Source organism: Carcharodon carcharias, chromosome 9 (genome assembly GCF_017639515.1).
Source record: "Carcharodon carcharias isolate sCarCar2 chromosome 9, sCarCar2.pri, whole genome shotgun sequence".
NCBI classification, from domain to species: Eukaryota; Metazoa; Chordata; class Chondrichthyes; order Lamniformes; family Lamnidae; genus Carcharodon; species Carcharodon carcharias.
The window spans coordinates 25,494,325-25,519,094 of NC_054475.1; the positions used below are offsets into that span (position 1 = coordinate 25,494,325).

Sequence of the window (24,770 nt, forward strand, 5' to 3'; positions counted from 1 at the left end):
GCCTTTTTATTATTTTATAACACCCGAAAGCGACTTGTCTTCGGAAGTGTTCATTTACAAATAGTGAAGGAGAATGAATATTTTTGCTATCCACTGTCAATATTGTAGATTGTATTTACACCTTACAGCACCTAGTAGCACAAAATAATAACATTTTAATATTTGTAAGCAACAGCTTCTGATATGCAGGTCAGAAGCTTAAAATACATTAGTCCTTTTAAAGTTTCACAATACGAATCAACTACTTTGACATTACTCAAAATCATCACTTACAAACTCACCCCCACTGAGTATAAAGTTAAAGTAAGATGAAATCCTGATTAAGACTAAAAAGTCACTCATATCTCTTCACATTTTATATATTCAGTTTCCGTGTTATAACTATTTTCATATACAACCTTATAAGGAATACAATAGACATTTTTAAGCATTTGTGCAATATTATGTGATTAGCTTAAAATAAAATGCATAAACCTAACTGTGACCTTAAGAGGGTCAATAATATCCTGATCAATATATGATATTCTGCAAAGCACAATAGAGTAGGAAAACTAGGATTTTTCATACATTACTATATTTCATCACTTAATAAAATATCAGCTCTAGTTAATAAGAACATCTGCTCAAACTTTTGTTCATCTATTCTTAACATGTTTTCAAAAGCATATAATATCATAATAGACTCTAAAGAAATTGTTATGAACTATTTGTTATGCTGCATGACAGAAGACAGAATGAGGCAGGGAGAACATGGCACCAATTATGTAAGCGTGTGGAGATAGGAAAGAGTAAACCAATCAGAAAATTGGAAGGGTGATTTTACAGTTTTCCATATACACCTAGTCTGATGTGTTTGTGACAGAAGGAGCAGTCATTTCTTCAAGGGACTAGATCAGGCTTGTCCAAACTTTATGCTCAGGGGAGGGAGGTGGGGGGGGTGGTGGTGTTGTGGTGCGGGGGGGGCATATTTTCTCACTCAAGGGGCCAATGAGCCACAATTCCAGAAAGATAATGTTTGGCACAACAATAAACTGAATTTCAAAAAAAAAAAATCAGGTTTTAAGAAAAAAAACAATTGCTGAGCAAAAGTACAATAATGTCACAGCAATAAATTGTTAATTTTAAAAAAAGAGTAATTAATAAAAATGACCAGCGAGTGAGACGGTCAGAGTGTGCGTGCCCAGCTCACTCCCAGCCTCAGGGTGCTCACTCACTCACCCTCACCCACTTTGAGTGGGTGCATGTGTATGTGTTGGTGTGGTGGTGAGTGAGTGAGAAACCTGAGACTGGTCGCAAGGCAGACTCACACTCCTTGCCCCTCACCCCATACACACTCAGTCACATTCTCTCACTATCCCCCCACACTCGCTCGCTCTCTCAGACACATTCTCTCACTTACCACCCCCCCTCCACCAAAACTCACTCACTCTCTCAGTCAAGTTCTGTCACTACCCACCCCACACCCCAACACTTGCTCACTCTCTCAGTCACATTCTCTCACCACCCCCCACACTCAGTCACACTCTCACCCACTCAGTCACACTCTCACTTGCTCGGTCACACTCTCACTTGCTCGGTCACACTCTCACTTGCTCGGTCACACTCTCACTTGCTCGGTCACACTCGGTCACTCAGTCACATTCTCACTCATTCAGTCACACTCTCACTCGCTCGGTCACACTCTCAGTCACTCACTCACACTCTCGCGCTGTCATGCTCGCTCACTCAGTCACGCTCACTCCCACACACACACGGACACACTCTTTCACACCCACACACTCACCACGGTACCGAGTTCTCCAATGGCCCTACACAACTTCGCCCTCCCCCTGCCGGCTCAGCACGGCATCGGTCCCCGAGCCTGACACAACTTCACCCCCCTCAGGCGCGACGTGACTTCGCCCTCCTGGACTGCCAAAACTCCATCCTCCATGGGCCCGACACACCTGACGGGGAGGGTTTGAGCCGCGATAGCCCTGCCCTTCCCTCAGCATGCTCACCAACACCTCCAATCATGGGCTGTTTCTCTCCCTCATTTGCTGTTGATAGGCAGAGAAACAGTCTGATTGGAGGAGCAGCTCCATGCAGAATCTTCCATTGAACCTCACCTGTTTGACCGGAATTTTTGAAAATTGGCCCTGGGAGCCGCGTGGGCTGCATCTGGCCTGTGGGTTGTATATTGGACAAGCCTGGACTATATAATAGAGGTAGGGGAAGAGAGGGGAATTTTACCAGTGATGGGTTGCACATATTCAAACTGGGGACAACTCATGTACTGATGTAAGTCAACTTTGATGATTAAAGCAATTAAGACTTTATTTCAACAAAGTATTGCTAACATGATTTTTGAGTAGCTTGTATAAGGTCAAGTTAAAGTAGATTCACAATTCAGATGTCTATTGTCAGTGCAAAGTCTTCATAACAATACTAAATTTGCAGGTTACACTGAGGACAAAGAACCAGAAAGTTTCTGAAGCAAGTGAGTGAGATTTCTTACACTAACGAGTTTCACTTTGCTTCATACTCATGATGACATTAATTTAGAACTAGTAAGGGATGTTTACCCCAACTTATCAAGGTTTAGCCAATATAGCACCCCCTGAAACTGTGACCTCTATCACCTAGAAGGACAAGGACATCAGGCGCATGGGAACACCACTACCTCCAAGTCACATACTATTCTGACTTGGAAATATATTGCCCTTCCTTTAACATTACTGGGCCAGTTTCCTGGAACCCCCTACCTAAAAGCTTTATTGAGAATACCTTGGCCACATACTGAAGTATTTTGCATGAAATTAGGTGATTTAGTTGAATTTCTGCAATGCTGAATGCATGACACTTTTCAAAGCTTTCCCAATTTGAGCAATATTTTTCTTTATTCTTTCAGAGATGTGGATGTCACATGTAAGGCCAGCATTTGTTGCCCAAGAACTGAGTGGCTTGCTCGACCATCTCAGCAAGTAGCTAAGAGTTAACCACATTGCCGTTGTTCTGGAGTCACAGGCCAGACCAGGTAAGGATGGCAGATATAGTTTCACGGTCACCATTACTAACACTAGTTTTATATTTCACATTTATTCATTGAATTTAAACTCCACCAGCTGTCATGATTAGATCTGAACCCATGTCCCAAAGCATTAGACTGGGCCTTGGTTTACTAGTCTGTGACATTACCACTATGCCATCATCTCCCCCATGCTTAAATATGGGTATGAATTAGTACGATCCATATTATTACTTTCAATCAAGAAATACGTTCAAAGTTGTGTTGTTTACTGAGATCTTTTAAATTAACCTAGTCTTGTACTTTCAAATGGTTCAAGAAACAGTTTCTGGCAACATTGTTTCCGGTTTGCCTTTGCACATTTTAATTTATTGTGGACTTTTCTATTGGAAACAATAATAACAATAACTGATGCATAGAGTAAGGAAAAGAAAACTCGGAGGTCTGAGATGAGAGAGGTCTGCATTGTTTTAGTGACAGTCAGAGTATAAATCCACAGAATGCAAAGTACATAAAGGGTAACCAAAGTGACCACTGCTTTGGCTGCTCTGGTCTCAACTGTGGATCCCTGTTTTTTGCTTGAGCTCCGAATCCCTTTTACTTGCTGCCTGTGTCTATACAGAACTAGCAAAATATAAACACTTGCTAGTACCATAAGGACAATGGGTATAACATCTCTGGAGGTCTGCAGTGCGCCATTAGCCAGCTTTACTGTGTGCGATGGAAATTTCACAAAGCAGTACTCAAGATTCACAGCATGTTTAATACCAGTTGAGTTATTTTCTGAGGAAATGGAAAATAATATGGCTGGAGTACTTAAGGACATGTTCAGCAGCCATAGAAAGACAAGAACAGCACCAAGGTAGTTTGCTGCTTGTCTTTTGACAGTGGACCAAGTTGAAGTAACTGGTGCCAAAGTAATACATTGAAAACTGCTAAGTAGAAATGTCAGCCAGATAGACAGAGATCTGGTGGTTCTGTAAATGAAAATTACAATTTTGCAACCATGGTCATCAAACAGTTGCTTTAGTCCAAATGCTGCTGTGGTTTCTGGGATGCACCTTGCCAAAACTACTCTTAAATTCACACTGGCTAGGTTAGACACTATTGTATCTGCTGGGAGGAGTTTGAAGTCATAGTAGGCAATGTGGATAAATGATGTGATGATAGTTAGATTACCTGGGATTCCAATCACTGTTAACAGGAGGTAGAGTGTACCTTTCACAATACTCCTTCCTTCCATAATATCCTTGTCTTTAAACAATTTGTACTTATTTAAAATGTTGTTCTGGTGCCTGCGTTAAACAAGAGATCCATATTATTGTGACAGAAATAATTTTTTAAATACAATAATTTCACAAGTAATCACATTAACAACAATTAGTTATCTAATGCATTTGACAATTGAATACAATTTACAAGTATGCCTGAAACTTAATTGAAGTACTATTTTAAGGAGAAGTCTTTGTTTTATAAGCAGTGACCAGATGGTTACCTAATCCGTGTACAGTCCCTGTTTAACAAAATTAAAACCTTTTTAATTTTAAAAATTAATTATTTTTTCTTGGCATTAAAAGCTATTTCAAACAAGATGAACATTTTCATATATTTCATTATATTTAAAGGTCACAATTCTCGGATAGCATATGTATGTTTGTTCATAGGTCACATGTACACATAACTCTATTTTTTCTCCTTTTACTGTATTTCAATTTGTGTTTAACTCTTGATTAGATTTGGAACAGGTTTTGTGAACCATTTCATATATTGAATCATCCAAATTTCCAATTCTGGGTAGTTTAGGAGACCAGGAAATATTTTGCCATGATATAATGGTGTTCATAGATGAGGCTGAAATTATTTAAGTCCCAACAACAACGCTGTCAATGGCATCAAAACCCTTGAAATAATTGAAGGAAAAGATAGTTATATAAATTTTTACACAGCTAAAGCTATTACTGCATCAAAATGCTTGTTGCAAGGAGATTCCACTGGGTGTCTCCGATGACACTGGTGTTGAGACATTTGCCATTACAGACAATGCTCTAAACTAACTGGTGTATTTGATGATGCTGCAGTAGACTGTAGTCACGATGGTAATTTTTCCAATGATGCTGTTTCTTGGTGATCCAGGAATTGAATCAACCTGAAAAATCTATTAACCAGGTGAAAGTGTTTCCTTACAGAAAAATGGAAAAGATAAATGAACTATTTGTGGAAGGCGCCTCAGTAAAGAATCATAACGAATTCTAAGGCCAGGATTTTCCGTGCCCACCGCCATCAGATGTGTTCGGTGGTGTGAGCAGACAATATGGCGCAATCGGTTTCCTCACCGTGTGAAAGCAGTTCGCAATCATCCACTCAGCGCACCAATGGCAGGCCACGTTCCCCATCCTCGGACGTTGGGAAGCTCATTTAATACAACAACATATCATTATTAGGCCTGCCTGCCGGAATCGTTCCCCACCCCCTACCCTGCCACTGGATCGTCTGTTCCTCAACATCACATAAGTGACGTGCACCTGGCGGGTTGCACTTCGCTCTGGACTTCAAGGTTTGTTTGCCTACCTTGCTTCGGGCAGCACTTGCAGTCATGAGCACCAGGCTTCACAGACAGCACCACATCACTTTTAGGGGGGCTTACGGCAGGTCTCTGCCAACCAGATCAGCCATACGTGGATGGCTTTTCAATGGCTGCAGGGTTAGGGCTTGCTTGACGATGGGGGAGAAGCGGCCTCAGGCAAGGGAAAAGTCTGCAGGATGAGGCTGTACTGGGGAAGGAGGGTATCCCAGGGTGTGTGTATGGCGGGGGGGAGGGGGCACATGTTGATCTGTGCAAGTGGCCTCAAGATGGTGAGGGCTGAGAAGGCAGACTCCAGAGGAGATGAGGCCACATGGATATGTGTGTGAGAATGGGTGATTTCCCTTGAGCTGGCAGTGAGTGAGATGTCAGTGAATGTGTGATGGGCTTGAGTGTGTGAATTTAGAATGCTGAGATGGTTGACATACCCTGCCTGCACGGATGAGATAATTCATCCTCAATCTGCATTGGATGGCGAATCTCTTCTGTGAAGCATTGGCACTGATCGCCACTGCCATCGCCTACCAAGCTGTAGTGATAATGTTGCTTCCCCTCCTCCAGCCAGAGCGGGGGTAGAGGACATCACAGCAGGCCTCCATGGCATCCAAAGGGTGATTGAGGGCTGAAATCTTCTTGCCTCTCGGGGCCATGTCTTCTTTGCTACAGTCCTGGGTTGGAAGCACTGAGAACGGCTGTACTTTAAATGTGAAGCCTGGCGTGATGAAGCGGTGAGGTGTCAGCGTGGCAGGCAAATCGGAGCCCGCCCACCAAGGAAACGGCATGTTTCCTAGGAATACTAATTAATGTGGTGGGTTTGGGATGTTCCAGCATGAAATCCGCCATCGCAACCAATGGGTAAAATGCTGTCTTACCCACCCACTACCACACTTAATGCAAATCTGGGACAATTTCGCTCTAACTGTTTGCTAAGGCAAGGACCAACTTGATGTGCAAAACTTGATGCCAGTCAGTTGCTCCACAGTGATATTTATGTCAATAGAAAACAACATATTTCTGCTCACATATGTGTAAATCAGTATGTAACTATGAGAATTGGCAAGAAAGATGGAAGAAACAATATAATAGTACACTCTTTGAAAATTTTCTTTCTGAATATCTGTGAGTGATCCATAAAACTCAATTTGAAATGTCCTATTGTTAATTAAGATGCATACATTATACTTTGATATGAGATAATTCAGATAAGAACTTTTGTGAAACAATTGAAGGAGAAAACATTTATATAAACTGTCACACGGCTAAACATTTTACTGCATTAGAGGCTGCTTTGCACTATTGTGCATAAATGTATCTGTATGATTATACAAATGCTTGAATGGTGTTTCAAGATTGTTAATTGTAACACAGCTGTGGTTTTAAGATTCCAAAAGCTAACTTACTATTGGGTATCTTGAACGAATAACCAGAGAGCACATGATTAATTCAGGAGAAATTTTCAGATTTTATCTTAGGAACTTGATATTGGTCAAGAAAATAGCTTATTCAAAACTAAACATTTACATTGAAGAAAGCCTGAGGGCTTGATATGTCATTCAATTGATGTTATTTTCACAATTACATGGGGGCAATCTACCACACTATGGGAAAGCCAACAGCAGGATTAAATTTTACTGAATTGTCAATTGATTGTAAGGATTTTTATGAAAATGCATGACCCTACCAGTCTTTTGGAATTTTGTATCAGGTCCATTCTAATATGGGAAAGAAAAAAAACTTTGTTTGACAGTCTGGTAGGAAGGCAGTGTAAGAACTAACAACACTTTGAAAATGGGCTTATAAGCCCAAGAGTAATATTTGTAAATTTAGCAGGAGAAAGCATATATCTTGCAGATTCTAGCCAAACTACATCAAAGTTCAAAATAAGAGCAATCTGAAATAAAAACAGAAAGTGCTGGAGATACTCAGCAGATCTGGCAACATCAATGGAGACAGAAACAGAGTTAATATTTTTAGTTAAACATGACTCCTCTTCAGAACTGCCACCTAAGATAATCATACAAGAACTGTCAACTCTTCCATTGTCATTTAATTACCTCCAAGAACACGTACGTTTTGTTCAGGGCTCAGATTTTATGAATTCAACCTACTAGTTTTTTGTCATTACCAAATTGTATTTTCTGCATTGTCAATTTAGGAGGGTCTGAAACATAAACAGAAAAAAGTAATAAACTTTCTAATGACAACTTTTTATCAGTTTAAGTTAGCAAAGATGCACTTAAGATAATTTATAGTACAATGATGATATCTGTCATGGCACCACTTACAAGGTTTCAGCTAATTAGCTGTTAACAGACCAGATGTCCAATAGCAAGTTTGGTGCATTAGTTGGTGCATATCTGAGTGAAGCCAAAGCTTACATAAAATTAGATAGAGTATTCAACATTCCAGCTCTATTCAATCCCTGCCCTTCAATGACTGTCTGTATGCTTTCCCAATCTACAGCTCCTTCATAACACTTTATGTCTTAATGCTAGTTAATATCCCATAGAATCATATAATTACATAACACCATTGGCCCATCGTATCTGAGCAATCCAATTAGTCCTACTCTACTTTTTCCAAATAGTCCTGCATTTTTCTTTTCCTTTACAAGAATATATTCAATTCCCTTTTTAAACTTAAAATTGAATTTGTTTCCACCACCTTTTCAGGCAGTACATTCCATAAGTCACTGCATAGAAAGTAATCTCATCTCTTATCTGGTTCTTATGCTAATTATCTTAAACCAATGTCCCTCCTGCCAGCAGAAACCATTTCTCCTTACTCACTGTATCAAAACCCTTCAAAACTTTGAACACCTCCATTAAATCTCTCCTTAACTTTCTCTGCTCCAAGCAATACAAATACACCTTCTCTAGTCTTGCCGCACAACTACAGTCCCTCATTCCTGTTATCCATGCTATCCTGGTGCCACTCCAGTTCTCCTTCCGAGTCTCATTTGGCATGAACTACAAATCTCATCTTTCTTTATGGTTATTATCAAGATCTATTCTGTCTGTGGGCAGTTTTATGCATAACCATAGTCCTAATTTCTGAGGTGCTGTATATCACCCTGCCTCATAACATCTCATCCTCTTGTGTCATTTGTTTTATTTCTTATTTTATATTCACAACTTTGTTTTTAACTTATATTACCTCATAATTAAATATGATTTCTCCTTTTACTTCATAATTTTCATTTACTAATATTTTAAATATAACTGCAGCCACACTAAAATGAAATTCTAATCCCTTTGTTTTAAGAGTCGCACACTATCTTCACTACATCTTTTTTGTTAATTAACAGACCTTCATTAAAATGCATCATTACATGTACATATAGCTGAAATCCAAGTGAAAAGATAATGCTTACCATTATTTGTTGGAGTGTGATTGAAGGGCTCTTGAATGGTATATATAGTCCATAAGAATACATTGGAGGATAAGGGCTCAAGAAAGATAGTTGCATTTAAAATCAGAAATATACTATAGGGATTAGACCCTAGCATTGGCCAGTTATTCCACACACATAAAAACAAGACTATTATTAACTGAAGAGAATGTCTTAATTAATCAGAGCAATTCTCTTTTTCAATTAATCTTCCAAAAGTTTCAAAATAGTCCAATGCCGGTCCACAAATCGGTCTTCTATCTTTCTCATGGATATTTTCCATCAGGGAAGATAGTGAACGAGAAACGTATGCTTCCTTACAGACCAGGAAAATATCAACACCACAAAATTATCACACAAATCTGTTATATTAACTTATGTATGAATCATCCTGAAGGGGCAAGAAAGTACAAATAACAGTAAGCTAACCACTACCTTTTTCAGGACTCTAATATTAAAAAAAAGCCATACTAACCTTTTTGTGAAGTTGCTAACACGTCAATAAAATGAAAACACTTGTTACTATTTGATCTTGTGTTTCCTATAATAAAACAACAACAAGGCAATGCTATCCCAAAAGAATATTTTGCCTTCAAAGTGTTATTCAGATTGCTGCTTAGAACATGGAAACCATTACACTAGAAATGTTTGATAGCATAAACAGCTGCATACTAATTTTTACTGTTTTTAATTACAGATTCTGCCAACAATCAAAACAAATAAAAAACAAAAGAAATTGAAATAATTATCCCATGAAAGATGATCAAGGAGTCCAAATGTGGAAAACTAAGGTTTGTTTGCAAAAAAAGGGTGCACTGTAAAACCTGAACTACATGCCCATTGTATTGAAGTTGAGAGACAGCTTTCAAACCAAGTTACATTTTCATTCATTGAGACATTTGAAATTTGTGAATATTATACACTCCATGATACAGAGTGAAAGCAATAGGATTTTTTAAAAAGCTCATATGAATATTGCAAGAAAAGTTAAAATGTTTCCCTATACTCTTTAAACATGGGTTTTACACTTTATTTTTATATATATCTTGGTAACATCTCTCATGTATTTTGATAATATTGAATACAACTCTCCATAGAATGATCATAGAATTATGTTCTAGGTTGACACAATGTTATATTACTAGATAAATTGAATATTCCAATTTTTGTTCTGCAGAATAATGGGTTAGAACATTATCTTATCACTTTAAGGTTCTGGATTGGAGTCAACAAAGATGGGATGACAAGTCTACTTTTTATAATAGTTAAAGCTGTCCTAAGATTTACCATATCTCATAGAAAGATCATAAGGATGGCTGGTATGAGAAAATGAAAAATGGTTCACTGGTTTTGCTAGCTATTACACCATAGGACCAGTTAAAGCTACATTGTTGAAGATCAAATCCTTTGTTATATTTTGCTTCTTAAAATTCATTCATGGGATGTGGGAGATGCTGGCTAGAACAACATTTATTACCCATCCCTAATTGCCCTTGAAAAGGTAGTAGTGAGCGCCTTCTCAAACTGCTGCTGGCAACGTGGTGTAGGTACACCCACAGTGCTGTTAGGAGACAGTTTCTGGATTTGGGTTCAGCAACACTGAAGGAATGGCAATATAGTTCCAAATCAGAATGGTGTATGGCTTGGAGGGGAACTTGGAGGTGGTGGTGTTCTCATGCATCTGCTGCCCTTGTCCTTCTTCATGGTAGAGGCTGCAGGTTTGGAAGGTGCTGCCCAAGATGTTTGGGATGCTTGATTAAGATTGCTTGATGCTGTTTATTGTAAAATTGTTTAATTCCCCAGCATTGATATTCTTCATTGTGTCAAGTACAAGCTTGTACCTCCTCTGCCTCCCCCTCCCAGAAAAAGGAGAATTATCTGTACAGTTAAAACATCGACACTTCTGTTCTTAATTGAAAAACAATCAAAGTTGAGCAATATACCAGTTAGTGAGACAAACGTTCTGGAATAATTCCCACTGTGCACTGAGAAAAAAAAAGCTGAATCCAATTCATCTTGAACAAACCTCAATGCATCAAACTTCAATCAATATGCATTTTATTGAAAATTGCTCAAGTTAAACTTGTGATTGAAGATAAAGCAAACAAAGATGAACAATATCAGATCTATCTGAACATGCTCAGGGATAAAGTGAACAGAGAATTAATTAACATTTGCATCAATGATTGAAACACTGGAAAAAATGTGATAAAGGATTTACAATCAACAGTGTACAAGCTGTGAAGCTGGATATTAAGATAATCAATCAAAGATCATTAGCTCTGTTCATAGAATCTTAAAATAGTACAGCACTGAAGGAGGCCATTATGCCCATCGAGTCTGGACCAGTTCTTCTGACGAGCAATCCACTTTGTCCCACTCACCACTCTTTCCCCATATCCCTGCCATTATTCCTCCTCTAGTATTTATCCAATTCCATTGTGAATGTTACTATTCAATCTATGTCAACCACCCTATTAGACAGTGTATTCAAAATCGTGATCCCTCCATGTGCAAGAGGGTTTTTCTGCATGTCATCACTGTTCTTTTGCCAATCACCTTAAACTAATGTTCTTTGGTTACTTATCCGACAGCCATTAGAAAGTAACTCTTCATTTACTTTATCAAAATGCCTCTTGAGTTTAAGCACCTCTGTCAAACCTTCATCTTCTTTGCTCTGAGAAGAGCAAGACAAGAAAAAAGCAGTTTCAAAATATATCATAACTGGATTTGAAATAACTGGGCCAGAATTTCATGGAGGAGGATGGAAGATCGAGTCGAAAAATTTCCCGTTCCAGCAGACCTGTCTCATTTAAAAAAGGACCCCGTCCACCATATTTCTGCCCTGGAGAGGTGGGGGAGGGGGACGGGCGGGGTGGTGGTGGGCTGTAGTCAGGCCTACCACCCCCGCAAGCAAGCCTGAGGTGGCAACAGATGTTTGCAGACAAGGCCGCAAGGCTCGAACACTGGCTTCTATTTACTGAGACATCAGCCCAGTTTTAATGATAAATGTCAGGCCAACAAACCCTCACCCCTCTCCCTCCCACCAACCCCACATGCCCCCTCCATTCCCTCTCATATTCCCCATGACCCCTCATTGACCACATGCACCCTCCAGGCCCCCTCATATCCATTCCGTCTTTATATTCCCTATGCCACTTGCATGCCCCCTCAAATTCTCCATGCTACCTACATGCTCCCTCATATTCCCCATGCCACCTCCATTCCCCCTCATTCCTCATGCTACCTCATATCCTAAAGTGAGCCATGCCCCATCATGCCTCCATGAACCGTTCATGGCCCCCATGCCCCTTCCATACAATCCATGTATCCTCCATAGTTGCTCACCCAGAATCCACTATGAGCAGACCTCGGGAATTATGTCTTTGTAAATGAGGTGAGAAAACCAACTTCTAAAAACCTAATAGATCTCTCATTCAAACACACATCATACTGAAAAAACCCATGATCATAAAACCCATTCAAAAATTTTTAATCCCCATGAGTGGTAAATCTGCTGTAAAAAATAAACATCTATTTCACTTATCGCATAAAAGACAGCTAATCCTTTAATGACCTCTTCAAACTGTCAACTAAAATGTGAACACAGGCCCCATGCTAAGAGAAGTGGATTTTTTGGCTTTTGAAACCCAGTCAACCATTCATTTTGGGCCCAATTGTAATAACAACCTTTGCAAATGAAAACAATGGAGTTCATTAAAACTGAAAAAAATGCAGACTGCTAATGGTTTTTTCTAAGCTACACCAGTAGGCCTGTTAATCAATGCACTCCAGCAGCATGCATCTGGTTTTTTTTTACTCTAGGCAAAAGCTACAGAATTTTTTCAATTTTAACAAACTGAAGATTTAAATCACTTCTGATCTTAACATTTAAGCAGACCTTAAATCCACCCTTAACAAGTGTTTCTCCCCTCCTTCATAAAATCGTGGTTCCCACAAGGTGGATTAAGGCCACTGAAGAAACGGATATTTGTACTCAGCAGTCAAATGACCCTAAGTTCAGATTTCCTGCCTGTGCAATTCGCATCATGCCCCCTTTCCCTTGCCAGGAAAAATAGGATCTGTCAAAAATGGAGATGGGACTTCCATTTCTAGGTCCCGCCCGCCATTTTTAAATGTCTTCTGAATCATTCCAATTTGACAAAAGTCCAGGCCAGTCATCTCTTGGTTGATAATCCAACATCATTAGAATAATGCTACAGTACCCAGGTTTACGCTATTCATAGACTAAACATTTGTGCATGCATCTACAATACAAAAGATTCAGGTACAATAATGAGTAACTCAGGCAGATCAAATTTCAGTCAGATACTTAAAGTAGATGAAACAATAATTTGGTCCTTAAAATAATTATCTTATAATGTTGAAAATATAACCTTAAGTATATCTGTTTATTCATCTGCTGCAACTGATATAAAATGCTATTACATTAATATAAAATAATGTAACTTCATGTTTGATTTGTGTTGTGCGTAGAATATAAAGTGTGATGTTCTTTGTTTGCCCTTTTTCTTACCTATACAATCACAGTTAGATAATCGCCAGAAAAGGCTTCTCTTCCTATCTCTGCACTGTAAACTGCAGTCATCCAGTAAACTGGCAGACAGTCAAGATCTACCCACAGTGACTCAGTCGCTCATTATTGATATGAATTTTCAGGGTCATGGTAAAGATTCATCACAAATACGTCAATACCTCAACTTACAACATTTTGGATTACATAACATTTCAGATGAATGAAGGTGCCCTTCTAATAGCCACTGACTCACTACCTAGTCTGGAGTTAAATATTACAATTATCACTTTGCAAGTAACTAACATCAGTTGTGCTAGAGAATGGTCTCATCTCTATTATTCAATTTTACCCCCTCCCCTTCTAATGCTGGCTGATTACAAAATATTCCACCAAGTTGAAAAATGACAAAATTATCTGCAATTACAAACAGCTTGTTGCTTACGAGTCAGCTCTGAAACTTGAACTCCTTAAACATCTGTGGTTTGACTCTAATAATCGCATGGAAGGAATATATTTTGTTTCATCTCTTTACAGTTGGCACTGTATGGATATAGGTTCTTCTCCTCTGTGAGTTATTCAATTTCCAGCATATCAAAATGCAGCTCATGAAGCTATCCTGATATGCTGGCAGATGCTGTGTCTGGCTTGGAATGGGGCCCTGTACATTACTCGTACAATTAAAACTCATGAGAGCTCAGTTCATAAAGAAGTGCATTAAAATATTGTACGTGAACCTTGACTAGGAGGTCTTATGGTACAGTGGGTAGTGTCCCTGCCTCGAGCCAGAAGCTCTGGGTTCAAGTCCCACCCTAGGACTTTATAGACACACCTTTGTTGGTCATTTACAGGTATAGTCCTGTAAATCCTTCCAACATATACCAATTGCAGGTGGTAAAAATAGGAGAGATTCCTGGTCAGCCATATGATAAAGGATATTGGAGTCTTGGCCATCACTATCCATAGCTCCAGACTACAACTTGCATGTAAATGTGCATGTTGCCACAGCAATTTGGATTCACTGGGAGATGACCTTTCTCTGTAGATCCCCAAAAACAGTCAATTATGATTATTGGGATTAAAGAAATAGAACTTCAGAATTGTGTATTCTGTTTAAAATGGAATGAATAATGTCAACGCTTATAAATATTTTAAAAGGAAAATTGTTTTTAATAAGTTTGAGAAGTTCGGGTATACAATACTGAGGAAAGTTTGACTAGTCCTACTAGCAGGCATGAAGTTTGTGATGCACCATTACCCCACACCAAAGCTCTATGCTGCCTATTCATCAGCATGACTGTAGTGTGCAACCCAGTGCAAAACATCTTGCTGACTGGCTGCATGTTCAGCAGGAGGTTCAGTTGTGTACATGGCTGGCACAATGCACAGCTAGCTTACACTTCCTAAAGGCAACCTGCCCCTCTTAAAGGGGAGGTGCAGTCAGGCTACAGCAGTTGGTGAAACAACCTCAGAAAGTCTTTGGTGGAAGCAAGAAGAGTGGTTATGGGGCAGCATGTCAAAGAGAGGAATCCCAGATTTTCTGAAGGAGGCCTTAGCCTCAGAGATCAGAGGATGAGAGAGAGATCATGTTTTCATAGGGGGCCAGGAAGCCCTCAGACATACCCTATGAAGGGAATGTGAGCAGATGGCCAGGGAGGTGATGGCCTGGAGTCAAGGACCTGGCTTCAGTACCACAATAAGTTCAATGCCCTCACATGTGTGGTCAAAGTCAATGAATTCATCTTTAAATCACATCTCCCATCCACCACAGCACCAACCCTTCACTCTGCTGAGTGCACCACAATCCCATCATTCGCCCATCAACAATCATGCCTAACATTCCGGTGTTATATCTCACCCTCACAAGCTTTCCAATGCTGTAAACCTCATACCCACCTCATACTGCTTCTATATACCTTCAGCTATTCAGCTGTGGCAGGCACATCACACACACATTCCAACACACTCATTGTCACTCTTCCCTGTCTTTTGCAGAACCAGGTTCCACACAACCAGAGGGAGCAGCAGCGAAGTGGCAGGGGACAAGCATTCCTGAACCCCTTGGAAGAGTTGGTGCTCTGCAACATGTTCTGGCTGTGACTGAAGTCTTTGATCTGGCATCACCAAGAGCATTCAAGGTGATGGTATGCTCCTGCCTTTTGTACCTTCCCAAATTCCACTTTACCCGCATCCTGTTATCTGGCTGGAAGTGCAAACTGCAGATTGTGTGATCATAAAACTTTTGCCCTACACCACAACCCCCTTTATCTCACCCCAACACTTCCCTTCTGCATTTTTGCTTTCAGATACCCAAGATTTGTGCCTGGCCAGCCAGTTCAACCTCAGCAAGAAAGGCACAGACAACAACAGACCTCTGAGGAAGAAGCACTGTCACATGATCTGACCCCCACAACTGCCAGCTCAGCTTTGCACATATCTTAGACAGTAGTATAGAGTTTGGATCAGCACACAGTTCCTCACCAGACACAAATAGGCTGCAACCAGGCCAGAGATGAGGATAGTTCATGTGCCAGCTCCTTGGAGAGTGAGATCTCAGACGAGTTCACTTGAAGACTTCGATGGTACTGCATACCAGAGGGTGCTGAGCATGTAAACGAAGGGTTTTGGTGCATTGACAGGCCTTCGACATTGACCATGATAACAGATGAGGAGCCGGGATGGTTCTGGCTCCAAATTGACACAGAGCTTTGCACAAAGTTTGAAGTCCATCCTTTCCAGCAAGGAATTGATGGTTAATTCCATGACAACAACTTGTGGATCGACCTGTAATGTAGCAGCTAGTGGTGATGTCTCAGCTTCCATTGCAGCACAGACAGAAGCCACCCAATGTCTGAGTGCGGCACTGAAGCTCAGGCTGAAGTCATGAGATCAATGTTTGTCACCATGCAAACTCAGTCCATTGCCATCATGGATGTGGATACCAGTTCTCAAAGGGGCTTGAAGAATCCCACAGCAGTCCAGTAGTCTGCCTTCCAGCAGATTACTAGGATTGCTGAAGCACCAACTCAGGAGAGTGGCACTGGCTCTGTGTTGCACACACCTGCTGTGCATATTCTCAGGATGACAGATATCATGCAAACACCACTACCACCCACCAGTACCCTTGCTGTTACCTTTCAGCCATCCAGCTATTACTGCTGCTGCACCTGCAGAGGAGCTGCAGTCCACATGTAACCAGTGTCACTTGCTTCAGAATTCCCAGCCTCTAACCTGTGCCTGTAACCACAGTATATATGGACAGAATCTTATGCCTTGCGGGCGAGCGCATGCATGATGTGATTGGGCATGAAATCGCACGAGATGATGTCGGGAGAGAGTCCCGACATCATCCCACATGTGAGCATTCTTCAGGACAGTGGGCATGCATGGGTGTTGGAGTTGCCCCCATCATCAATTAAAAAGCCTCTTAAGGCAATTAAAAAGGCAATTGTTCATAATTTTAAGTTGCCCGTGCGATTTCGTACTCATCGCACAAGAGAAACAGGCAGGTGGGCAGCCCATCTTTTGCATAACCTAATCCAAGGCTGGATGAAAAGGGTCGGCTGCATTGCCGTTGTAAGGAGTGAGTTTAGGAGATAGTTTGCTGATGGTTGCTTGTTTGAACTTGACAGCTTCATCTCAGTTCTGAGCTTCATTCTTAGCATTTCTAAGCTTCATTTAAGGACTCATTGGTGCCTCCAAGTTCCCCGGAGGATTCTGACCATGTGGACGCTTCCAGGTATCAGACAGCCTTCTGTAACCCTGGTAATGGGGATTGTACTGTCTGCTGGAGGTACGTCCTCTGAGGAGGAAGAGAGGGGCAGAAGGGAGAGGAGGCCAGGTGTCCCAATGCAGCTTCCGGGGGAGGGACCTGTAGGAGGAGAGGCGCAAGCACAAGAAGTACAGGGCTAGCAGGTAGTCCAAGGCAGAAAGGGCCACAGAGTATGCCACTATTCTGCCGCCAGGGTTTACAGGCAGCAATGCAGCTACCTCGATATGTCCGAGGTGCAATGCCGAAGGAGGCTTTGCCTCTCCAGGAAGACTGTGACCTTCATTTGTCATATGATTGGACATGAGATCATCTCCAACTGTGTAGGTGGACACCCCAGACCAGGGGCTCTGAAGGTCACAGTGGCTCTCAACTTCTATGCCTCTGGCTGTTTCCAGGGGTCAGTGGGGGATCTTTGTCGAATGTCTCAATCAGTTGTCTACAGTTGCATCAAGCTGGTGACAGAAGCTCTATTCAGACAGGTAATGACACTTATTCATTTCTGTACAGACAAAGCCAGCCAGGATGAATGAGCCAGAGGGCTTTCATCAATTGCTGGGTTCCCATCATCCAGGGTGCAATCCACTGCACACATGTGGCCTTCAAGGCACCAGAGGGTCAACCGGGTGCCTGTATCAACAGGAAGTGATTCCACTTGATAAACATCCAGATAGTTTGTAACCACAAGAGTCAGAATCTGCAAGTCTGTGCAATGTACCCTGCATGCTCCCATGATACTTATGTCCTCAGAAACTCCCAGGTGCCAAATCTATTCAGTGCTCAATGTTCAATGGGGACCCTAGTTTGGCATCTCCCATTAATTAATGATGAGACTACACAAGAATAGGCGAACAATCCGAAACTCTCGCCTCTGTGCTCTGCACTCTTACCTTCATTTGGGGCCCCTGCCTCCCCATGACCGGCTGACCAAAGTGGGTGGCGACTCTCCAGCTCCAAAGTGTCCATTTCAAACCTCGTCATAATTGACCTCTTGGTGGCTACAATGTCGATGCACAGCGGTGAGGGCACTTCACACTCGCTTGAGGTGCAGGTGGAGGCAGAGAGTGCCCAGGGCGCTGGCAGTCGGAGGACTGCTGGAGACCAGGATGATGCTCGAGTTGAAGGCAGGTGATGAGCCTCTGGAGTTGTCCATTATGCAGCAGATGCTGGATGTCCAACAAGATGTGCGGGAGGATCTGGCGGAGATCCATGAGGGTCTGCGTGCTAAGGTCTCTGTTGTGGAGGAGTCCGGGTGGGGCATGAACACTGTGTTAGTCCTCATAAAAGAGCACACAGCCTCCTCTGTTGAGGTTAGTGGTGACTCTCATGGAGAGACAGCTCCAGGGGCAGAATCAGGGGTTCCTGGGGTTGTGCTCAGACCTGCAAGCCCTCGTGCCAGTGTGCAGCCTGGTCAACCCCACCTGAGGAACACCTGCAGGGCACATCCGAGTCATGGCCCTTGAACCACAAGGCACTCAGGCCAAGCAGCTCACCCCCTTGGCCAGCTCTGGAGTCATTGACAGTTGGCACTCAGACTCTAAAACTCCCGAGCTCCACGATGGGAACAGCCAACCCTTAACACTTCTCCACACTGGTTCATGCCAACATGGTACTCACCCTTGCTGAGCGCAGCAGGTCATTGAACCTTTTGCGGCACCACACCCATTTGCAACTCATGACATCGTGGCTGCTGATCCCAAATGCCACCTCCTCCCAAGCTTTTTCAGTCTGATGCAGTGGCCACCCCCTGCCATCCCTGGGAACGAGGGCGTCCCACCTGATACCCACCTTCTCCATGAGGACCACGAGACACTCATCTAGAAAACAAGGGGCTGAGTGCCCACCCGACCTGCCCTCCCACCTGACATCTCCAATCGCTGTTGAGGCCATTGTTCTAGTATCCAGACCGCAGAATGATTCCCCCCCGGCAGCCTTCAGGGAGCTATGTCTGCCAATTTTAAACCACCCACTGGGTTGCCATTGGACCCGGCGCCCAACAAGACCCCACCTGGCCCTTCCCGACCATTGGGAAGACGGGTTTCATGCTGGGTAGACCTTATTTGGCCAGCCAGCATGAAACCACGGTCCTGGGCAAATCGCAGTTGGGGGCCTGTTTCCTGACCGCTTCTGGTTCCACCAATTATGCCCGCCCGCCAAGGGAAAACTTCAGGCCTATGTGACTGGCCCAGTAAGTTTCTGTTTAATGGTAACCCCAGGATGTTGATGGTGGAAGATTCAGCAATGGTAATGCTATTGAGTGTCAAGGGGAGATTGCTAGATTCTCTCTTGTTGGAGATGGTCATTGCCTGACACTTATGTGGCACATATGTTACTTGCCACTTATCAGCCCAAGTCTGAATGTTGTCCAGGTCTTGCTGTATATGGACACAGACTGCTTCAGTATCTGAGGAGTTGTGAATGGCATTGAAAATTTTGCAATCATCAGCAGACATCCCTACTTCTGAACTCTCGGGGCAGGATTTTCCGCACCCACCCACCACCGGGATTTTCCATTCTCACTGCAAGTCAATGGACTTCTGGCTGGGGCACTGCCTTGCCCACGGCGGGTCCTGCCCATGACTGAGTCAGAAAATCCCAGCCTCTGCCTCTGAAGGCAGTGGAGGCGAGACCTTTGAATATTTTAAGGCAGAGTAGATAGATTCTTGTAAGGCAAGGGAATCAAAGTTATTGGAGTTAGAGAGGAATGTGGAATTCGAAACACAAACAGATCTGTCATGATCCTATTGAATGGCAGAGCAGGCTCAAGAGGCCAAATGGCCTCCTTCTGCTCCTATGTATGTATGCCCTCGCTGGAAGCATTTATTTTGGTGAAACAATCAGACAATTGATGGCTTGTATCTACCCATTTATGTTTGGAGATTTATTTTTTCTCCAACATTGTCCATATAACATTCAATAGGTATTGTAAGCTGAAATTTCCATCCTTGAGTAACCTCAGGTATATAAAATTGATTATTCGTAGTAATGCCTCTCATGCAAACCTTTGTGATGGGTTTTTGAGGTCAGCTGGTTTTATGATATTTATTATGGAGAATCTCATTGATATAGAATTTCCCCTAATACCTTTGGTAAAGAATGCCATTGTCAACTGCCTCAACAAGTTAAAGAGTTTCAGCAGCCAGAGTACTTTTTACTATTCTTCTTATTTTCTTGACTTCCCAACAGAAGGGGCACCATTTCCTATTTTATCCATAATAAGTATCATAAAACCAGCTGACCTCAAAAGCCTATCACAAAGGTTTGTGTGAGAGGCATTACTACAAGTAATCAATTTTATGTTCCTGATGTTACTCAAGAGTGGAAATTTCAACTTACAAATCTCCATCTTTAATTTTTTTAATGTTTTGTTTGCCCATAAAAAGTCCTTGGCCTTTGAATGTTTCATTACAGCACTTAGTTCTAAAACATCAAAACTTGCATCGAGCCTTGTCCCATACCTTTAAGTCCATAGCCACTACGTCATTAAATTCTTGGGCAAGTGGAATTGTCCATGTAATTTCCAAATAATTCTCTTTCTCTCAGCCAGATACTTATCCCCTGAAACCAGCAATACTATCTGACTTCTCGACAAGAAACATCTGGTTTCCTCAATGGTATGCAGTAATGCCCTAATCGAGTGAAATGTAAATCTACAGCTTTCCGGAATACAAGTGATTTGTCATTTTCCATATCTTGCTTCATCTGCACTTTTTTCATTGAGGACATGCTTAGCAATAGAGGTTTCTCACTGCTTCAGCACATCAGAACTAATGAAGAGACTTATTCCAGCTTTCTTACATGGGATGACCACTCTTTTAAAGACTTCAGTGTATTGTTGTCCCCAAACCTAAAGAAGCTGGAGCTTTCATACTCTTTAACTTTATGCCGATCTTCAGTGTCAAGAGATACCAAGTAGCAATTGAACTAATGCACCCCACACACTGTAGAGGTGCAACCACTATCCAACACTGCAAGTTGAATGAATCAGTGATCAAAACACTTGTCATCATACCCAGGCTTCCATTAATCAGTACAATGCCTTCAGGCGGGTCATCCTCCATATACTCATTGCCAGAATTGTCCAGATCATTTATTACCTCAAAGATTCAAATTTTGTACTTCGGACAATTCACTATGTAATACAAAAACAGAATTACCTGGAAAAACTCAGCAGGTCTGGCAGCATCGGCGGAGAAGAAAAGAGTTGATGTTTCGAGTCCTCATGACCCTTCGACAGAACTAGGTGAATCCCAGGAAGGGGTGAAATATAAGCTGGTTTAAGGTGGGGGTGGTGGGGGGGTGGGGGGGGTGGTGGGTTCGGTTGGGGGAGAGAAGTGGAGGGGGTGTTTTGGTTGTAGGGACAAACAAGCAGTGATAGAAGCAGATCGTCAAAAGATCTCACAGATAACAGAACAAAAGAACACATAGGTGTTAAAGTTGGTGATATTATCTAAACAAATGTGCTAATTAAGAATGGATGGTAGGGCACTCAAGCTATAGCTCTAGTGGGGGTGAGGGGAGCATAAAAGATTTAAAAATATTTAAAAATAATGGAAATAGGTGGGAAAAGAAAAATCTATATAATTTTTTGGAAAAAACAAAAGGAAGGGGGAAGAAACAGAAAGGGGGTGGGGATGGAGGAGGGAGCTCAAGACCTAAAGTTGTTGAATTCAATATTCAGTCCGGAAGGCTGTAAAGTGCCTAGTCGGAAGATGAGGTGTTGTTCCTCCAGTTTGCGTTGGGCTTCACTGGAACAATGCAGCAAGCCAAGGACAGACATGTGGGCAAGAGAGCAGGATGGAGTGTTGAAATGGCAAGCGACAGGGAGGTTGGGTCATTCTTGCGGACAGACCGCAGGTGTTCTGCAAAGCGGTCGCCCAGTTTACGTTTGGTCTCTCCAATGTAGAGGAGAACGCATTGGGAGCAACGAATGCAGTAGACTAAGTTGGGGGAAATACAAGTGAAATGTTGCTTCACTTGAAAGGAGTGTTTGGGCCCTTGGACGGTGAGGAGAGAGGAAGTGAAGGGGCAGGTGTTACATCTTTTGCGTGGGCATGGGGTGGTGCCATAGGTGGGGGTTGGGGAGTAGGGGGTGATGGAGGAGTGGACCAGGGTGGCCCAGAGGGAATGATCCTACGGAAAGCCGACAGTGGGGGTGAAGGGAAGATGTGTTTGGTAGTGGCATCATGCTGGAGTTGGCAGAAATGGCGGAGGATGATCCTTTGAATGCGGAGGCTGGTGGGGTGATAAGTGAGAACAAGGGGGCCCCTATCATGTTTCTGGGAGGGAGGAGAAGGCATGAGGGCGGATGCGCAGGAGATGGGCTGGACACGGTTGAGGGCTCTGTCAATGACCGTGGGTGGAAAACCTCAGTTAAAGAAGAAGGAGGACCTGTCAGAGGAGCTGTTTTTGAAGGTAGCATCATCGGAACAGCTGCGACGGAGGCGAAGGAACTGAGAGAATGGGATAGAGTCCTTACAGGAAGCGGGGTGTGAGGAGCTGTAGTCAAGGTAGCAGTGGGACTCGGTAGGCTTGTAATGGATATTGGTGGACAGTCTATCACCAGAGATTGAGACAGTGAGGTCAAGGAAGGGAAGTGAAGTGTCAGAGATGGACCACATGAAAATGATGGAGGGGTGGAGATTGGAAGCAAAATTAATAAATTTTTCCAAGTCCCGATGAGAGCACGAAGCAGCACCGAAGTAATCATCGATGTACCGGAGAAAGAATTGTGGAAGGGGGCCGGAGTAGGACTGGAACAAGGAATGTTCCACATACCCCATAAAGAGACAGGCATATGCGGGTACCCATAGCCACACCTTTTATTTGGAGGAAGTGAGAGGAGTTGAATGAGAAATTGTTCAGTGTGAGAACAAGTTCAGCCAGACGGAGGAGAGTAGTGGTGGATGGGGATTGTTCGGGCCTCTGTTCGCGGAAGAAGCTAAGGGCCCTCAGACCATCCTGGTGGGGGATGGAGGTGTAGAGGGATTGGACGTCCATGGTGAAGAGGAAGCGGTTGGGGCCAGGGAACTGGAAATTTTTGATGTGACGTAAGGTGTCAGAGGAATCACGGATGTAGGTGGGAAGGGACTGGACAAGGGGAGAGAGAAGGGAGTCAAGATAACGAGAAATGAGTTCTGTGGGGCAGGAGCAAGCTGACACGATCGGTCTACCGGGACAGTTCTGTTTGTGGATTTTGGGTAGGAGGTAGAATCGGGCCGTCCGAGGTTGGGCGGCTATCAGGTTGGAAGCTGTGGGAGGAAGATCCCCAGAGGAGATGAGGTCAGTGACAGTCCTGGAAACAATAGCTTGATGTTCAGTGGTGGGGTCATGGTCCAGGGAGAGGTAGGAGGAAGTGTCTGCAAGTTGACGCTCAGCCTCCGCGAGGTAGAGGTCAGTGCGCCAGACAACAACAGAACCACCCTTGTCAGTAGGTTTGATGACGATGTCAGGGTTGGACCTGAGAGAATGGAGTGCAGTAAGTTCAGCGAGAGAGAGAGATTAGAATGGTTGAGAGGAGCAGAGAAATTGAGACGACTAATGTCGCGCCGACAGTTCTCAATGAAAAGATCAAGAGAAGGTAAGAATCCAGTGGGAGGGATCCAGGTGGAGGGAGAATATTGGAAGTGGGTGAAAGGATCCATTGTACGGGAGAGGACTCCTGCCCAAAGAAGTGAGCCCGGAGATGAAGACGGCGGAAGAAGAGTTCAGCATCGTGCCGAGCCCAAAATTCATTAAGGTGAGGGCATAGGGGTATGAAACTAAGTCCTTTGCTGAGCACTGAACATTCAGCGTCGGAGAGGGGAAGGTCAGGGGGTATAGTGAATACACGGCTGGGGCTGGGATTGGAAGATGGGGTGGGGACGGAGGGACAGGCAGGGATGGAGGGTCCTAGATGGGTGTTGGTGTCGATGAGTTGTTGGAGCTTGCGTTCCTTAGCACTTGAGAGAAAGAGAAAAAGTTTCTTGTTGAGGCGTCGGATGAGCCGAAGAATAAAATGAAACTGGGGGCACGCGCAGCTTTGAAAAAGGGTACGGCGGTGCTGCTGGAGGGAGAGGTCGAGTGTGTTCATATGGCGGCGCATGGCACTGAGTGTGGATCTCAGGATGCGACTATGTAATGATATTTGGAAGCACAATGACAACACTTGTTAATCATTTCCTATGCACTTCTAGGGTTAATATACCTACATTTGCCATTCCAATCCTGCTTTCTGTCTTGATTCATAAAATGCAAAGTTGCCTATCAGCAACTCTGTCCTATTACTGATGCCTGCGCCTAATACCCAGAATGTCTTGAAATTTAGCAACAATGTAGTTCTCCATTCTTTGCATCACTGCAGGGCTGCCTGATTGTGACCTGATAGCAGCTGAAAATGACTGTTTTTCCAAAAATTATTTAGGGCAGCCGCCATTTGGTCTAAAAGAGAATCTTCTCTATGAATTTGAACCACTGGCAGTACCAGAAGCCTGTCTACATGTGAGATTG

The 24,770-nt window shown here is 42.9% G+C and overlaps 1 protein-coding gene across 1 annotated transcript; it reads right to left on the bottom strand.

Moving 5' to 3' along the window:
• Window positions 1-2,807: 2,807 nt before the first annotated feature.
• Window positions 2,808-4,250, bottom strand: LOC121282388 (olfactory receptor class A-like protein 1). Its single transcript, XM_041196107.1, has 2 exons — window positions 3,331-4,250; window positions 2,808-2,994 (listed from the first exon to the last, which is right to left on the bottom strand). The coding sequence occupies exons 1-2, from the start codon at window positions 4,248-4,250 to the stop codon at window positions 2,808-2,810; spliced, it is 1,107 nt and encodes a 368-aa protein (XP_041052041.1).
• Window positions 4,251-24,770: the final 20,520 nt, after the last annotated feature.

Coding starts and splice junctions, on each gene's coding strand:
- LOC121282388 (XM_041196107.1), bottom strand. CDS start 4,250: ATGGAAGGAAGGAGTATTGTGAAAGGTACACTCTACCTCCTGTTAACA. Junction 2,995..3,330: donor AAACAATGTTGCCAGAAACT/GTTTCTTGAACC, acceptor CTGTGACTCCAG/AACAACGGCAATGTGGTTAA.